A 19629-nucleotide genomic window follows, 5' to 3' on the forward strand; every position below is an offset into this window, starting at 1 on the left:
GTGAAACTCGAGAGAGTGACAGTGTGAAACAGGTGAGAGTGACAGTGTGAAACTCGAAAGAGTGACAGCGTGAAATAGGAGAGTGTGACAGTGTGAAACAGGAGAGAGTGACAGTGTGAAACAGGAGAGAGTGACAGCGTGAAACAGGAGGGAGTGACAGCGTGAAACAGGAGGGAGTGACAGTGTGAAACAGGAGACAGTGACAGTGTGGAACAGGAGAGAATGACAGTGTGAAACAGGAGAGAGTGACAGTGTGAAACAGGAGAGAGTGACAGCGTGAAACAGGAGGGAGTGACAGCGTGAAACAGGAGAGAGTGACAGTGTGAAACAGGAGAGAGTGACAGTGTGAAACAGGAGAGAGTGACAGTGTGAAACAGGAGAGAATGACAGTGTGAAACAGGAGAGAGTGACAGTGTGAAACAGGAGAGAGTGACAGCATGAAATAGGAGAGTGTGACAGTGTGAAACAGGAGAGAGTGACAGTGTGAAACACGAGAGAGTGACAGTGTGAAACAGGAGAGAGTGGCAGTGTGAAACAGGAGAGAGTGACAGTGTGAAACAGGAGAGAGTGGCAGTGTGAAACAGAAGAGAGTGACAGTGTGAAACACGAGAGAGTGACAGTGTGAAACAGGAGAGAGTGACAGCGTGAAACAGGAGAGAGTGACAGTGTGTAACAGAAGAGAGTGACAGTGTGAAACACGAGAGAGTGACAGTGTAAAACTCGAGAGAGTGACAGTGTGAAAAAGGTGAGAGTGACAGTGTGAAACAGGAGAGAGTGACAGTGTGAAACCCGAGAGAGTGACAGTGTGAAAAAGGTGAGAGTGACAGTGTGAAACAGGAGAGAGTGACAGTGTGAAACAGGAGAGAGTGACAGTGTGAAACTCGAGAGAGTGACAGTGTGAAACAGGAGAGAGTGACAGTGTGAAACAGAAGAGAGTGACAGCGTGAAACAGGAGGGAGTGACAGCGTGAAACAGGAGGGAGTGACAGCGTGAAACAGGAGGGAGTGACAGCGTGAAACAGGAGGGAGTGACAGTGTGAAACAGGAGAGAGTGACAGTGTGAAACAGGAGAGAGTGACAGTGTGAAACAGGAGAGAATGACAGTGTGAAACAGGAGAGTGTGACAGTGTGAAACAGGAGAGAGTGACAGCATGAAATAGGAGAGTGTGACAGTGTGAAACAGGAGAGAGTGACAGTGTGAAACAGGAGAGAGTGACAGTGTGAAACAGGAGAGAGTGACAGTGTGAAACACGAGAGAGTGACAGTGTGAAACAGGAGAGAGTGGCAGTGTGAAACAGGAGAGAGTGACAGTGTGAAACAGGAGAGAGTGACAGTGTGTAACAGAAGAGAGTGACAATGTGAAACAGGAGAGAGTGGCAGTGTGAAACAGGAGAGAGTGGCAGTGTGAAACACGAGAGAGTGACAGTGTGAAACTCGAGAGAGTGACAGTGTGAAAAAGGTGAGAGTGACAGTGTGAAACAGGAGAGAGTGACAGTGTGAAACAGGAGAGAGTGACAGTGTGAAACAGAAGAGAGTGACAGCGTGAAACAGGAGGGAGTGACAGCGTGAAACAGGAGGGAGTGACAGCGTGAAACAGGAAGGAGTGACAGCGTGAAACAGGAGGGAGTGACAGCGTGAAACAGGAGGGAGTGACAGTGTGAAACAGGAGAGAGTGACAGTGTGAAACAGGAGAGAGTGACAGTGTGAAACAGGAGAGAATGACAGTGTGAAACAGGAGAGAGTGACAGCATGAAATAGGAGCGTGTGACAGTGTGAAACAGGAGAGAGTGACAGTGTGAAACAGGAGAGAGTGACAGTGTGAAACAGGAGAGAGTGGCAGTGTGAAACAGGAGAGAGTGGCAGTGTGAAACAGGAGAGAGTGACAGTGTGAAACAGGAGAGAGTGACAGTGTGTAACAGAAGAGAGTGACAATGTGAAACAGGAGAGAGTGGCAGTGTGAAACAGGAGAGAGTGGCAGTGTGAAACACGAGAGAGTGGCAGTGTGAAACTCGAGAGAGTGACAGTGTGAAAAAGGTGAGAGTGACAGTGTGAAACAGGAGAGAGTGACAGTGTGAAACAGGAGAGAGTGACAATGTGAAACTCGAGAGAGTGACAGTGTGAAAAAGGTGAGAGTGACAGTGTGAAAAAGGTGAGAGTGACAGTGTGAAACAGGAGAGAGTGACAGTGTGAAAGAGGAGAGACTGACAGTGTGAAACAGGAGAGTGTGACAGTGTGAAACAGGAGAGAGTGACAGCATGAAATAGGAGAGTGTGACAGTGTGAAACAGGAGAGAGTGACAGTGTGAAACAGGAGAGAGTGACAGTGTGAAACAGGAGAGAGTGACAGTGTGAAACAGGAGAGAGTGACAGTGTGTAACAGGAGAGAGTGACAGTGTGAAACAGAAGAGAGTGACAGTGTGAAACAGGAGAGAGTGACAGTGTGAAACAGGAGAGAGTGGCAGTGTGAAACAGAAGAGAGTGACAGTGTGAAACAGGAGAGAGTGACAGTGTGAAACAGGAGAGAGTGACAGTGTGAAACACGAGAGAGTGACAGTGTGAAACAGGAGAGAGTGGCAGTGTGAAACAGGAGAGAGTGACAGTGTGAAACAGGAGAGAGTGACAGTGTGTAACAGAAGAGAGTGACAATGTGAAACAGGAGAGAGTGGCAGTGTGAAACAGGAGAGAGTGGCAGTGTGAAACACGAGAGAGTGACAGTGTGAAACTCGAGAGAGTGACAGTGTGAAAAAGGTGAGAGTGACAGTGTGAAACAGGAGAGAGTGACAGTGTGAAACAGGAGAGAGTGACAGTGTGAAACAGAAGAGAGTGACAGCGTGAAACAGGAGGGAGTGACAGCGTGAAAGAGGAGGGAGTGACAGCGTGAAACAGGAAGGAGTGACAGCGTGAAACAGGAGGGAGTGACAGTGTGAAACAGGAGAGAGTGACAGTGTGAAACAGGAGAGAGTGACAGTGTGAAACAGGAGAGAATGACAGTGTGAAACAGGAGAGTGTGACAGTGTGAAACAGGAGAGAGTGACAGCATGAAATAGGAGCGTGTGACAGTGTGAAACAGGAGAGAGTGACAGTGTGAAACAGGAGAGAGTGACAGTGTGAAACAGGAGAGAGTGGCAGTGTGAAACAGGAGAGAGTGGCAGTGTGAAACAGGAGAGAGTGACAGTGTGAAACAGGAGAGAGTGACAGTGTGTAACAGAAGAGAGTGACAATGTGAAACAGGAGAGAGTGGCAGTGTGAAACAGGAGAGAGTGGCAGTGTGAAACACGAGAGAGTGGCAGTGTGAAACTCGAGAGAGTGACAGTGTGAAAAAGGTGAGAGTGACAGTGTGAAACAGGAGAGAGTGACAGTGTGAAACAGGAGAGAGTGACAATGTGAAACTCGAGAGAGTGACAGTGTGAAAAAGGTGAGAGTGACAGTGTGAAAAAGGTGAGAGTGACAGTGTGAAACAGGAGAGAGTGACAGTGTGAAAGAGGAGAGACTGACAGTGTGAAACAGGAGAGTGTGACAGTGTGAAACAGGAGAGAGTGACAGCATGAAATAGGAGAGTGTGACAGTGTGAAACAGGAGAGAGTGACAGTGTGAAACAGGAGAGAGTGACAGTGTGAAACAGGAGAGAGTGACAGTGTGTAACAGGAGAGAGTGACAGTGTGAAACAGAAGAGAGTGACAGTGTGAAACAGGAGAGAGTGACAGTGTGAAACAGGAGAGAGTGGCAGTGTGAAACAGAAGAGAGTGACAGTGTGAAACAGGAGAGAGTGACAGTGTGAAAGAGGAGAGAGTGACAGTGTGAAACAGGAGAGAGTGACAGTGTGAAACAGGAGAGAGTGACAGCGTGAAACAGGACAGAGTGACAGTGTGTAACAGAAGAGAGTGACAGTGTGAAACACGAGAGAGTGACAGTGTGAAACTCGAGAGAGTGACAGTGTGAAAAAGGTGAGAGTGACAGTGTGAAACAGGAGAGAGTGACAGTGTGAAACAGGAGAGAGTGACAGTGTGAAACTCGAGAGAGTGACAGTGTGAAAAAGGTGAGAGTGACAGTGTGAAACAGGAGAGAGTGACAGTGTGAAACTCGAGAGAGTGACAGTGTGAAACAGGAGAGAGTGACAGTGTGAAACAGAAGAGAGTGACAGTGTGTAACAGAAGAGAGTGACAGTGTGAAACAGGAGAGAGTGACAGTGTGAAACTCGAGAGAGTGACAGTGTGAAAAAGGTGAGAGTGACAGTGTGAAACAGGAGAGAGTGACAGTGTGAAACTCGAGAGAGTGACAGTGTGAAACAGGAGAGAGTGACAGTGTGAAACAGAAGAGAGTGACAGTGTGAAACTCGAGAGAGTGACAGTGTGAAACAGGAGAGAGTGACAGTGTGAAACAGGAGAGAGTGACAGTGTGAAACAGGAGAGAGTGGCAGTGTGAAACAGAAGAGAGTGACAGTGTGAAACAGGAGAGAGTGACAGTGTGAAACAGAAGAGAGTGACAGTGTGAAACAGGAAACGGAAGGAAGGAACTTGGTGAAATTACAATCACCAGGGAAGCGGTACTGAGCAAATTGATGGAGCTGTGGGCTGACAAGTCCCCAGGTCCTGATGGGCTTCATCCAATGGTCTTAAAAGAGGTGGCTAATGAGGTAGTAGATGCTTTTGTGTTAATGTTTCAAAATTTCAAGATTCCGGAAAGGTTCCATCAGACTGGAAAATAGCAAATATAACCCCTCTATTCAAGAAGTGGGGAGGCAGAAAACAGGTAACTATAGGCCAGTTAGCTTGACGTCTGTCATGGGGAAGGTGTTAGAATCGATTAAGGAGGCTATAGGTGGGCACTTGGAAAAACACAATGTAATTGAGAATAGTCAGCATGGATTTGTGAAAGGGAAATCATGTTTAACCAATTGCTTGGAGTTCTTTGAAGGAGTAACATGCAACGTGGATAAAAGGAAGCCCGTTGATGTACTGTACTTGGATTTCCAGAAGGCATTTGACAAGGTGCCACAAAAAAGGTTATTGTGCAAAGTAGGAGCTTATGGTGTAGGGGGTAACATATTAGCATGGACAGAAGATTGGCTGGCTGGCAGAAAACAGAGAGTATGCATAAATGGGACCTTTTCTGATTGGCAGGATGTCACGAGTGGAATCCCGCAGGGGTCTGTGCTGGGGCCTCAACTTTTTACAATTTATATCAATGACTTAGATGAGGGGAGCGATGGCTTGGTAGCTAAATTTACAGATGACACAAAGATAGGTAGGAAAGTATTATGTGAAGAGGCAATAAGGAGGTTGCAGACCGATATAGATATGTTGAGTGAATGGGCAAAAATCTGGCAGATGGAGTATAATGTGGGAAAATGTGAAGTTATTCAGTTTGGCAGGAAGAATAAAAAAGCAGATTATTACTTAAAATGGGAACGACTGCAGAATTCCGAGGTGCAGAGGGATCTAGGTGTTCTGGTGCGTGAGTTACAAAAAGTTAGTATGCAGTTACAGCAAGTAATAAAGAGGGCTAATGGAATGCTATTGTTTATTACCAGAGGACTTGGAAATAAAAGGAAGGATGATATGCTTCAGTTATACAGGGCATTAGTGAGATCACAACTGGAATACTCTGTGCAGTTTTGGTCTCCTTATTTAAGGATGTAAATGCGTTGGAGGCGGTTCAGAGGAGATTTACTAGATTGATACCTGGAATGAGTGGGTTGTCTTATGAGGAAAGGTTGGACAAGGGCTTGTTTTCACTGGAGTTTAGAAGAGTGAGGGGAGACTTGATTGAAGTTTATAAGATCGAGAACGGTCTTGACAAGGTGGATGTGGAAAGGATGTTTCCTCTTGTGGGTGAGTCCAGAACTAGGGGACACTGTTTTAAAATTAGGGGTCACCCTTTTTGGACAGAGATGAGGAGAAATGTTTTTCTCTCAGACGGTTGTGCGACTTTGGAATTCTCTGCCTCAGAAGGTGGTGGAGGCGGGATCATTGAATAATTTTAGGGTGGAGGTAGATAGATTCTTGTTAGGCAAAGAAATCAAAGATTATTGGGGTTAGATGGGAGTGTGGAATTCAAAACACAAACTGATCAGCCACAATCTTATTGAATGGCGGAGAAGGCTCGAGGGGCCGAATGGCCAACTTCTGCTCCTAATTCACATGTTTATAGAGTGACAGGAGAGAGTGACAGTGTGAAAGATGAGAGTGCCAATGGCGTGTTATAGGAAGGATATTCCAGACATGGAACAGGGCGGTGAAGGTTCATGAGTTATGAAGACAGGCAGAGATTGAGAGTGAATCTAGCTCAGGGTTCCAACCTTTTCAAAGGATTTGAGGCAGTAAAGAGTGAATGATTAATCATTAGTAGGATTGAACACATATGAACATGCAATTGCCTTAAACTGAGGTGCTTATTACGCGGAGACGAGTGGAATTCGACAGGATTGTGTGGATACTGGGAAAGGCATTAAGAGAGGAGTGTGTTCTCCATGAGAAATTCTACCCATCGAGAGCCAATGTTTCTTTACCTCAATGGTCTGCTTGGCAGGGTGACCGTCACGTAGCAACTTATCGCCGGTGTTCTGAATGCTGTTAACTTTCTTCTCCTTTAGTTCCAGTTCCTTCATCAGCCCCTGCGTACAGAGAGAGATTAACCTCACTGACCGAGACCCCCACGCTGACCGAGACCCCCACACTGACCGAGACCCCCTCACTGACCGAGACCCCCTCACTCACGAGACCCCCTCACTGACCGAGACCCCCACACTGACCGAGACACCCTCACTGACCGAGACCCCCACACTGACCGAGACCCCCTCACTGACCGAGACCCCCACAATGACCGAGACCCCCACACTGACCGAGACACCCTCACTGACCGAGACCCCCACACTGACCGAGACCCCCTCACTGACCGAGACCCCCACAATGACCGAGACCCCCACACTGACCGAGACACCCTCACTGACCGAGACCCCCACACTGACCGAGACCCCCACAATGACCGAGACCCCCACACTGACCGAGACACCCACACTGACCGAGACACCCTCACTGACCGAGACCCCCACACTGACCGAGACCCCCTCACTGACCGAGACCCCCACACTGACCGAGACCCCCACACTGACCGAGACCCCCACACTGACCGAGACCCCCTCGATGACAGAAACCCCCCACGCTGACCGAGACCCCCACACTGACCGAGACACCCTCACTGACCGAGACCCCCTCACTGACAGAGACCCCCACACTGACCGAGACCCCCACACTGACCGAGACCCCCTCGATGACCGAGACCCCCACACTGACTGAGACCCCCACACTGACCGAGACAACCTCACTGACCGAAACCCCCACACTTACAGAGACCCCCACACTGACCGAGACCCCCTCGATGACCGAGACCCCCACGCTGACCGAGACCCCCACACTGACCGAGACACCCTCACTGACCGAGACACCCTCACTGACCAAAACCCCCACACTGACCGAGACCCCCACACTGACCGAGACCCCCTCACGGACCGGGAACCCCATTCTGACCGAGACCCCCACACTGACCGAGACCCCCACACTGACCGAGACACCCTCACTGACCGAGACACCCTCACTGACCGAAACCCCCACACTTACAGAGACCCCCACACTGACCGAGACCCCCTCGATGACCGAGACCCCCACACTGACCGAGACCCCCTCGCTGACCGAGAACCCCTCGCCGACCGAGACCCCCTCGCCGACCGTGACCCCCTCACCGACCGAGACCCCCACACCGACCGAGACCCCCACACCGACCGAGACCCCCACACCGACCGAGACCCCCACACTGACCGAGAACCTCACAATGACCGAGACCCCCTCACTGACTGAGACCCCCACACTGACCGTGACACCCTCACTGACCGAGACCCCCTCACTGACCGAGACCCCCACACTGACCGAGACCCCCACACTGACCGAGAACCCCACACTGACCGAGAACCCCACACTGACCGAGACCCCCATACTTACCGAGAACCCCTCACTGACCGAGAACCCCACACTGACCGAGACCCCCTCGATGACCGAGGCCCTCACGCTGACCGAGACCTCCTCACTGACCGAGACCCCCTCGATGACCGAGACCCCCACGCTGACCGAGACCCCCACACTGACCGTGACCCCCACGCTGACCGTGACCCCCAGGCTGACGAGACCTCCTCACTGACCGAGACCCCCACACTGAACGAGACCCCACACTGACCGAGACCCCCACGCTGACCGAGACCCCCAAGCTGACCGAGACCCCCACGCTGACCGAAACCCCACACTGACTGAGACCCCCACACTGACTGAGTCCCTCACATTGACCTCACACTGACCAAGACCCTTTCACTGACCATGACCCTCAAGCAGAACGACACCATCAAATTCACTGACACCCTCACATCACCGAGACCCTCACAATGACCAAGACTTCCACACTGACTGAGACCCTCACACTGACCAAAGCCCACACACTGACCGAGACCCCCACACTCACCGAGACCCCCAAACACTCTCCGAAACCCCCACACAGACTCCAAGACCCCCACACACTCTCTGAGACCCCCACACTCACTGAGACCCCAAAACATTCTTCGAATCCCCCACACACTCACCGAGACCCCCAAACACTCACCGAGACCCCCAAACACTCTCCAAGACCCCCACACTCACTGAGACCCCCAAACACTCTCCAAGACTCCCACACTCACTGAGACCCCCACACACTCTCCGAGACCCCCACACTCACTGAGACCCCCAAACATTCTTCGAATCCCCCACACACTCACCGAGACCCCCAAACACTCACCGAGACCCCCAAACACTCTCCAAGACCCCCACACTCACCGAGACCCCCACACTCACCGAGACCCCCACACTCACTGAGACCCCCACACTCACTGAGACCCCCACACACTCTCCGAAACACCCACACACTCTCTGGGACCCCACAACACTTTCCGGGACCCCCACACTCACTGAGACCCCCACACACTCTCCGGGACCTCACGACACTGTCTGGGACCCCACGACACTCTCCGGGACCCCACGACACTGTCTGGGACCCCACGACACTGTCTGGGACCTCACGGCACTCTCCGGGACCCTACGACACTGTCTGGGACCTCACGACACTGTCTGGGACCCCACGACACTGTCTGGGACCTCACGACACTCTCCGGGACCCTACGACACTGTCTGGGACCTCACGACACTGTCTGGGACCTCACGATACAGTCTGGGACCCCACGACACTCTCCGGGACCTCACGACACTGTCTGGGACTTCACGACACTGTCTGGGACCCCACGACACTGTCTGGGACCTCACGACACTCTCGGGACCCCACGACACTGTCTGGGACTTCACGACACTGTCTGGGACCTCACGACACTGTCTGGGACCTCACGACACTCTCCGGGACCCTACGACACTGTCTGGGACCTCACGACACTGTCTGGGACCTCACGATACAGTCTGGGACCCCACGACACTCTCCGGGACCTCACGACACTGTCTGGGACTTCACGACACTGTCTGGGACCCCACGACACTGTCTGGGACCTCACGACACTCTCGGGACCCCACGACACTGTCTGGGACTTCACGACACTGTCTGGGACCTCACGACACTGTCTGGGACCTCACGACACTCTCCGGGACCCCCCCCCCTTCTCCCTATTCACCTCAATCTGTGCTGGTTAATATCAGGGTCAGTTACCGAATAATTATCCTTCTTGGCTGCCATGTTGGTGTTCCGCTCACTCCAATCATAGTTCACTTCCTCCTCTTCTTTGTCATTCAGCCACATTAACTCCTTTGTCGCCATGGAAACAAATGTGTTCAAACTCTCGAGATTACGTAGACGCGACTTGGAGGAATTCTGGATCAATAAAATTATAAAGTCAGAGAGAAAACAGTGTGACGGGGGAGAGACAGCAGGGAGACGAGGGACTGAGACGGCAGGGGAATGAGACAAGCGGAACAGACGGGGATGGACAAGATAGGGGGAAGAGACAGGGGGTGAGGAGAGACGGAGGGGGGAGAGATGTTGGGGGCAGGCAAAGGGGGAGACGGGGAGGGAAGTCGGGGGGTGGGAGACAGGGAGAAGGTGGGACAATGGTGGATGTAGGGAGACGGGAGGGGACAGTGGGGTCAGGGACATGGTGAGGACTGGGGGAGGGGGGTCATTGGGGGAATAGTGGGGGATGGGGGGGGTCAACACTGCGGGATGAAGGGTCAGTGGGGGATGGAGGCTCATAGAGAGATACAGCACTGCAACAGGCCCTTCGGCCCACCGAGTCTGTGACGACCATCAACCACCCATTTACACTAATCCCACATTAATACCATATTTTTTTTAGAATTAGAATTAGAATATTACAGCGCAGTACAGGCCCTTCGGCCCTCGATGTTGCGCCGATCATCTGACCTACACTATTCCATTTACATCCATATGTCTATCCAATGACCACTTAAATGCCCTTAAAGTTGGCGAGTCTACTACTGTTGCAGGCAGGGCGTTCCACGCCCCTACTACTCTCTGCGTAAAGAAACTACCTCTGACATCTGTCCTATATCTTTCACCCCTCAACTTAAAGCTATGTCCCCTCGTGTTTGCCATCCTCATCCGAGGAAAAAGACTCTCACTATCCACCCTATCTAACCCTCTGATTATCTTGTATGTCTCTATTAAGTCACCTCTCCTCCTCCTTCTCTCTAACGAAAACAACCCCAAGTCCCTCAGCCTTTCCTCGTAAGACCTTCCTTCCATACCAGGCAACATCCTAGTAAATCTCCTCTGCACCCTTTCCAAAGCTTCGACATCCTTCCTATAATGCGGTGACCAGAACTGCACGCAATACTCCAGGTGCGGCCTCACCAGAGTTTTGTACAGCTGCATCATGACCTCGTGGCTCTGAAACTCGATCCCCCTACTAATAAAGGCTAACACACCATATGCCTTCTTAACAGCCCTATTAACCTGGGTAGCAACCTTCAGGGATTTATGTACCTGGATACCAAGATCTCTCTGCTCATCTACACTACCAAGAATCTTCCCATTAGCCCAGTACTCTGCATTGCTGTTACTCCTTCCAAAGTGAATCACCTCACACTTCTCCGCATTAAACTCCATTTGCCATCTCTCAGCCCAGCTCTGCAGCCTATCTATGTCCCTCTGTACCCTACAACACCCTTCGACACTATCCACAACTCCACCGACCTTCGTGTCATCCGCAAATTTACTAACCCACCCTTCTACACCCTCATCCAGGTCGTTTATAAAAATGACAAACAGCAGTGGCCCCAAAACAGAACCTTGCGGTACACCACTAGTAACTAAACTCCAGGATGAACATTTGCCATCAACCAGCACCCTCTGTCTTCTTTCAGCTAGCCAATTTCTGATCCAAAGCTCTAAATCACCTTCAACCCCATACTTGCGTATTTTCTGCAATAGCCTACCGTGGGGAACCTTATCAAACGCCTTACTGAAATCCATATACACCACATCCACGGCTTTACCCTCATCCACCTGTTTGGTCACCTTCTCGAAAAACTCAATAAGGTTTGTGAGGCACGACCTACCTTTCACAAAACCGTGCTGACTATCGCAAATGAACTTATTCTTTTCAAGATGATTATAAATCCTGTCTCTTATAACCTTTTCCAACATTTTACCCACAACCGAAGTAAGGCTCACAGGTCTATAATTACCAGAGTAAGGCTCACAGGTCTATAATTACCAGAGTAAGGCTCACAGGTCTATAATTACATCCCCACCATTCTCCTACCACCTACCTATACTAGGGGCAATTTACAATGGCCAATTTACCTATCAACCTGCAAGTCTTTGGCTGTGGGAGGAAATCAGAGCACCCGGCGAAAACCCACGCAGACACAGGGAGAACTTGCAAACTCCACACAGGCAGTACCCAGAATTGAACCCGGGTCGCTGGAGCTGTGAGGCTGCGGTGCTAACCACTGTGCCCCTGTGCTGCCACCATTAAAAAAAAAAAATTTTCTCTTTCTAAAAAACTTTCTCCCCGCTAATTTTTTTTAAAGCTATTTACAGGCACTTACAGCTTTTACTTACCCAACCACTCATAGAGTCAGTGGGGGAAGGGGGGGGTCAGTGGGGGATGGGGGGGATAGTGGGACCTGGAGGGTCAGTGGGGGATGGAGGGTCAGTGGGGGATGGGGGGGGTTAGTGGGGGATGGGGGGTTCAGTGGGACCTGGAGGGTCAGTGGGGGATGGATGGAGGGTCAGTGGGGGATGGGGGGGGGGTTAGTGGGGGATGGGGGGGGGTCAGTGGGGGATGGGGGGTTCAGTGGGGGATGGGGGGTTCAGTGGGACCTGGATGGTCAGTGGGGGATGGAGGGTCAGTGGGGGATGGGGGGGGGTCAGTGGGGGATGGGGGTTCAGTGGGACCTGGAGGGTCAGTGGGGGATGGAGGATCAGTGGGAGATGGAGGGTCAGTGGGGGATGGAGGGTCAGTGGGGAATGGGGGGGGTCAGTGGGAGATGGAGGGTCAGTGGGGGATGGAGGGGTCAGTGGGGGATGGAGGGTCAGTGGGGGATGGAGGGTCAGTGGGGAACAGGGGGGTGACACTGGGGGACACTTTCATACACTGTATCCATCAATCGTGATCTTCTCACACTCACTCCATCACACTGCGATTCGAGGGTTTTTGTGAGTGGACACTCACCAGTAGCTTGGCATATTGTAGGTCCAATTTGCCCAGGTAATCTTGATATGCATTCTGGTTAGCAGGTGATAACTGTAGCTGTAGGTGTTAAACACAGATATTAGCATCGAACCCCCGATCCAGCAACACCTCCATTTTAAACTTTTCAAATCCCCCCATGTCCTCGTCCCTCCCTGTCTCTGTAATCTCCTCCAGCCCCACATCCCTCCCTGTCTCTGTAATCTCCTCCAGCCTCACAACCCTCCCTGTCTCTGTAATCTCCTCCAGCCTCACAACCCTCCCTGTCTCTGTAATCTCCTCCAGCCCCACAACCCTCCCTGTCTCTGTAATCTCCTCCAGCCCCACATCCCTCCCTGTCTCTGTAATCTCCTCCAGCCTCACAACCCTCCCTGTCTCTGTAATCTCCTCCAGCCTCACAACCCTCCCTGTCTCTGTAATCTCCTCCAGCCTCACAACCCTCCCTGTCTCTGTAATCTCCTCCAGCCCCACAACCCTCCCTGTCTCTGTAATCTCCTCCAGCCTCACAACCCTCCCTGTCTCTGTAATCTCCTCCAGCCCCACAACCCTCCCTGTCTCTGTAATCTCCTCCAGCCACACAACCCTCCCTGTCTCTGTAATCTCCTCCAGCCCCACAACCCTCCCTGTCTCTGTAATCTCCTCCAGCCTCACAACCGTCCCTGTCTCTGTAATCTCCTCCAGCCTCACAACCCTCCCTGTCTCTGTAATCTCCTCCAGCCTCACAACCCTCCCTGTCTCTGTAATCCCCTCCAGCCTCACAACCCTCCCTGTCTCTGTAATCTCCTCCAGCCCCACAACCCTCCCTGTCTCTGTAATCTCCTCCAGCCTCACAACCCTCCCTCTCTCTGTAATCTCCTCCAGCCCCGCAACCCTCCCTGTCTCTGTAATCTCCTCCAGCCACACAACCCTCCCTGTCTCTGTAATCTCCTCCAGCCCCACAACCCTCCCTGTCTCTGTAATCTCCTCCAGCCTCACAACCCTCCCTGTCTCTGTAATCTCCTCCAGCCTCACAACCCTCCCTGTCTCTGTAATCCCCTCCAGCCCCACAACCCTCCCTGTCTCTGTAATTTCCTCCAGCCCCACAACCCTCCCTGTCTCTGTAATCTCCTCCAGCCTCACAACCCTCCCTGTCTCTGTAATCTCCTCCAGCCCCACAACCCTCCCTGTCTCTGTAATCCCCTCCAGCCCCACAACCCTCCCTCTCTCTGTAATCCCCTCCAGGCCCACAACCCTCCCTGTCTCTGTAATCTCCTCCAGCCTCACAACCCTCCCTGTCTCTGTAATCCCCTCCAGCCCCACAACCCTCCCTCTCTCTGTAATCCCCTCCAGCCCCACAACCCTCCCTCTCTCTGTAATCCCCTCCAGGCCCACAACCCTCCCTGTCTCTGTAATCCCCTCCAGCACCACAATCCTCCCTCTCTCTGTAATCCCCTCCAGCCCCACAACCCTCCCTCTCTCTGTAATCCCCTCCAGGCCCACAACCCTCCCTGTCTCTGTAATCCCCTCCAGCACCACAACCCTCCCTGTCTCTGTAATCTCCTCCAGCTCCACAACCCTCCCTGTCTCTCTAATCCCCTCCAGCCCCACAACCCTCCCTCTCTCTGTAATCCCCTCCAGCCCCACAACCCTCCCTCTCTCTGTAATCCCCTCCAGCCCCACAACCCTCCCTCTCTCTGTAATCCCCTCCAGGCCCACAACCCTCCCTGTCTCTGTAATCCCCTCCAGCACCACAATCCTCCCTCTCTCTGTAATCCCCTCCAGGCCCACAACCCTCCCTGTCTCTGTAATCCCCTCCAGGCCCACAACCCTCCCTGTCTCTGTAATCTCCTCCAGCCACACAATCCTCCCTCTCTCTGTAATCCCCTCCAGGCCCACAACCCTCCCTGTCTCTGTAATCCCCTCCAGCCCCACAACCCTCCCTGTCTCTGTGATCTCCTCCAGACCCACAATACTCTGAGATATCTGCGCTCCTCTTATTCCGGCCTCTTGTGTTTCCCTGATTTTTATCACTCCACCATTGTCGGCCGTGCCTTCAGCTGCCTCCAAGCTCTGGAATTCCCTCCCTAATCCTCTCCCCCTCTCCCCCTCTCCGCCTCTCCGCCTCGTTTTCCTCCTTTAAGACGCTGCTGAAAACCGAGCTCCTTGAGCAAGCTATTGGTCAGCTGACCTAATATCTCCTTTGGTGGCTTGGTGTCAAACTTACATTTATAATGCTCCTGTGATGCACCTTGTGACTTTTTATTACATGAAAGGTGCTATAGAAATATAAGTTGTTGTTGTAACTCAGGAGCAAACACTCCAAGGCAGTGAAAATGGGCAGCAAGCAAAGACAGCGCTGTTTGTGGTCAGTTTAATCACATCTTTCCTGTAGTGAGGCGACCAGAACTGCACACAGTACTCCAAATGCGGCCTAACCAACGTTATGTACAACTGTAACATGACGTCCCAACTCTGTACTCAATGCCTCGGCCGATGAAGGCAAGCATGCCATACACCTTCTTCACCACCCTGTCTACCTGTGTTGCCACTTCCAGGGAACTATGTACTCGCACCCCAAGGTCTCTCTGCTCAACAACACTCCCCAGGGCCCTGCCATTCACTGTATATGTCCTGCCCTGGTTTAACTTCCCAAAATGCATCACTTCACACTTGTCTGCATTAAATTCCATTTGCCAATCCCTTGCCCACTTTCCCAGTTGATCTATATCCTGTTGTAACCTTAGACAACCTTCTTCACTGTCCACTATACCACCAATTTTGGTGTCATCTGCAAACTTACTAATCATGCCCCTTACATTCACATCCAAGTCATTAATATATATGACAAACAACAGAGGGCCCAGCACCGAACCCTGCGGCACACCACTGGTCACCGGCCTCCTATCTGAAAAACAACCCTCCACTACCACCCTCTGCCTCCTATCACCAAGCCAATTTTGTATCCAATTTGCTAGCTCACCCTGGATCCCATGTGTTCGAACCTTCTGGACCAGCCTACCATGCGGGACCTTGTCAAAGGCCTTGCTAAAGTCCATGTAGACAACGTCCATCGCCCTGCCCTCGTCAATCCTCTTGGTCACCTCCTCGAAAAACTCAATCAAATTCGTGAGACATGATTTACCTCACACAAAGCCATGCTGACTATCCCTAATCAGACCATGTCTTTCCAAATGTATATAAATCCTGTCTCTCAGAATCCCTTCCAATAACTTTCCCACCACTGATGTAAGGCTCACCGGCCTGTAGTTCACTGGCTTATCCCTGCTGCCCTTCTTAAATAAAGGCACAACATTAGCTATCCTCCAGTCTTCCGGTACCTCACCCGTGGCTAACAATGATGCAACAATTTCTGCCGGGGCCCCAGCAATCTCCTCCCTTGCTTCCCATAGCATCCTAGGATACACCTGGTCAGGCCCTGGGGATTTATCCACTTTAATGCGCTTCAAAACCTCCAACACCTCCTCCTTTGTAATGTTGATATGCTCCAGGATATCGGTATTCCCTCCCTTGAACTCACTAGCTTCCATGACCTTCTCCACGGTAAATACGGACGAGAAATATTCATTTAAGACCTCACCCATTTCCCGTGACTCCACACATAGATTGCTCCACTGATCTTTAAGGGGACCTACTCTCTCCCTAGCTACCCTTTTACTCTTAATATACTTATAGAATCTTTTAGGATTCTCCTTTATCTTATCTGCCAAGGAAATCTCATGACCCCTTTTCACCCTCCTAATTTCCTTCTTAACTGTAGTCCTACATCCCCTTTACTCCTCGAGGGACTCGCTCGATCCCAGCTGCCTATACCTGACATATGCCTCCTTCTTTGTCCTGACCAAACCCTCAATATCCCTCGTCAACCAAGGTTCCCTAAACTTGCCAGCCTTGTCCTTCCATCAAACAGGAACATGCCGGCCCTGAACTCTTCCTATCTCACTTTTAAAAGCCTCCCACTTGCCAGACGTCCCTTTGCCTGTAAACAGCCTCTCCCATTCAAATTTTGAGAGTTCCTGTCTGATGCCATTGAAATTAGCCTTCCCCCAATTTAGGACTTCAACCTGAGGACCAGTCCCATCCTTTTCCATAACTATCTTGAAACTAATAGAGTTATGGTCACTGGTCCCAAAGTGCTCCCCCATTGACATATCAACCACCTGCCCAGCCTCAATTCCGAAGAGGAGGTCGAGTGTAGCCCCTTCTCTAGTCGGGCCATCCACATACTGCTTCAGAAAACAATCCTGGACACACTTAACAAATTCTTCCCCATCTGATCCCTTAGCACTAAGGCAGTCCCAGTCAATATTAGGGAAGTTAAAATCACCTACTATTACAACCCTATAATTCCTGTCTGTGATTTCCCTACATATATGCTCCTCCACTTCCCTCTAACTATTGGGGGGCCTATAGTATAATCCCATCAGAGTGATCACCCCTTTCTTATTTCTAAGTTCTACCCATATGGCCTCGCTGGACATTCCCCCCAGGATATCCTCTCTAAGTACTGCCATGATGTCCTCCCTAATCAATAGTGCAACTCCCCCTCCTCTCTTACCTCCACCTCTGTCACGCTGGAAGGATCGGTACCCCAGAACATTGAGCTGCCAGTCCTGCCCATCCCTCAACCACGTTTCCGTAATAGCTATAATATCACAATCCCATGTACCGATCCGTGCTCTGAGTTCATCTGCCTTACCTGTAAGGCTTCTTGTATTAAAGTAAATGCAGTTTAGCCTACCAGACCTTCCATGCTCCCTGTCCTGCCCCTGCCCGGGCTGTCTACTGGACTTGCTTGCTTTAACCTCTACATTTGCCTCAACTATCTCATCAGACTATACTTTGGGTCCCACCCCCCTGCAAGACTATTTTAAACCCTCCTGAGTACAACAAACAAAGAACAGTACAGCACAGGAACAAGCCATTCGGCCCTCCAGGCCTGCGCCGATCTTGATGCCTGTCTAAACTAAAACCTTCTGCACTTCCGGGGACCGTATCCCTCTATTCCCATCCTATTCATGTATTTGTCAAGATGCCTCTTAAAGGTCTCTATCGTATCTGCTTCCACCACCTCCCCCAGCAGCAATTTCCAGGCACTCACCCCCCTCTGTGTAAAGAACTTGCCTCGCACATCCCCTCTAAACTTTGCCCCTCACATCTTAAACCTATGTCCCCTAGTAACTGACTCTTCCACCCTGGGAAAAAGCTTCTGACTATCCACTCTGTACATGCTAGTAGTACTAGCAAACCTCCCCGCAAGGATATTGCTCCCCCTCCAGTTTAGATGCAACCCACCCCTCTTGTACAGGTCACTCCTGCACCAGAAGAGATCCCAATGATCCAAGTAGCCCTGCCCCCTACACCAGCTCTTCAGCCACGCATTCATTTGCCTTATCCTCCTATTCCTACCCCCCCAGTAGCACGTGGCACAGGGAGTAATCCTGAGATTACAACCCTGGAGGTCCTGCTTTTTAACCTTCTGCCTAACTCCCTATATTCACTTTGCAGGACCTCATCTCTCTTCCTGCCTATGTCGTTAGTCCCAATATGGACCACGACCTCTGGCTGCTCACCCTCCCCTTTCAGAATGTCCTGCAACCTGTGTGTGTGTGTGTGTGTGTCTGTACCCATGTGTGTGTGTGTAGCTGAACTCTCACCTGGTCGGCTCGGGCTCTCTCGATTTTGGCTCGGAAGTCTTCAATAGATTGGTGCTGCCCGCGGTGCCCCCCGAGCTGGGACTGCACAGTGGGCAGGTCCACGCCCCATTCAGCTACCTCCAGGCGCCGCTGGTTCTCCTCGATCCACTCCAGCAGGTCCTGGATGTATTTCAGTGTTGCTCCGTCCATCGCTGGACTGGCCTTTGATGTGGGCAGCAGTGTGATCGATTGAATGGGCGGCTGGGCTCCAGACTTAAACCGCAGGGAATAGTCAGTGCGGGTCGCAACCAGGAACTCGTGGAGACGGAACACCCTGTAATACAGGAGGGCGATTATTCACACAACTGTCTCCACACTGGCCTGAGTTTGAAGCACACACTTCCACAGAAAGACTGCTCAAGCAACATGCGTAACTCCCTCCCACCAACTGGGAACAGAGAGGTGGGGCAATAGGTGCCCAAATGAGCACCCCTGGCTCCACCCACCCACTGACCCCCCCGTCCCCGTCTCCACCCACCCACTGACCCTCAACCCCGGCTCCACCCACCCACTGACCCCCGTACCCGGCTCCACCCACCCACTGACCCCCGTCCCCGGCTCCACCCACCCACTGATCCCCGTCCCCGACTCCACCCACCCACTGACCCCTGTCCCCGACTCCACCCACCCACTGACCCCCCAACCCCGGCTCCACCCACCCACTGACCCCCGTCCCCGGCTCCACCCACCCACTGACCCCCGTCCCCGGCTCCACCCACCCACTGACCCCCTTCCCCGGCTCCACCCACCCACTGACCCCCGTCCCCGGCTCCACCCACCCACTGACCCCCACAACACCGGCTCCACCCACCCACTGACCCCACCTCTACCTGCGGTACATCTGCTCTGCCTGTGGGTGTCGGCCATCCTTCAGGGTCTGGACATCATTGAAGAGGATACGGATCAAACTGTCAGCCTTGTCCAGGTCGTGTTCCAGCACGGCCGTGTTCTGGGCCTGCTTCCCAGCATTTAACAACCGAATATCCTGTCGAGAGAAAGAGGCTCTTTTACTCAGTGTTTTCCTGATCCCAGTCCTGCTCCCACTCAGTACACTCACTCTCACTCTTCCCTATCTCCCTGAAGACTCTCCCTCTCACTCACTCTGTCTCTCTGTACACTCATATTTTCACGCTCTCCCTCTCTCTCTCTCTCTCACACACACTCCCTGGACAGACACTCTGATCTGGATTTTGTGGAGATGC

General features: G+C 51.9%; 1 protein-coding gene across 1 annotated transcript in view; it reads right to left on the bottom strand.

Annotated features, from left to right (window-relative positions):
- The window catches only part of LOC137361344 (plectin-like), a 628221-nt gene that overhangs the window by 174692 nt on the left and 433900 nt on the right, over positions 1-19629 (bottom strand). Inside the window, 5 exon segments of the mRNA XM_068026237.1 lie at positions 6507-6611; positions 9728-9889; positions 12717-12794; positions 18389-18701; positions 19258-19412. Coding sequence (XP_067882338.1) covers positions 6507-6611; positions 9728-9889; positions 12717-12794; positions 18389-18701; positions 19258-19412 — 813 coding nt within the window.

The sequence above is a fragment of the Heterodontus francisci genome, unplaced genomic scaffold, assembly GCF_036365525.1.
Source record: "Heterodontus francisci isolate sHetFra1 unplaced genomic scaffold, sHetFra1.hap1 HAP1_SCAFFOLD_559, whole genome shotgun sequence".
In the NCBI taxonomy this organism is placed as follows: Eukaryota; Metazoa; Chordata; class Chondrichthyes; order Heterodontiformes; family Heterodontidae; genus Heterodontus; species Heterodontus francisci.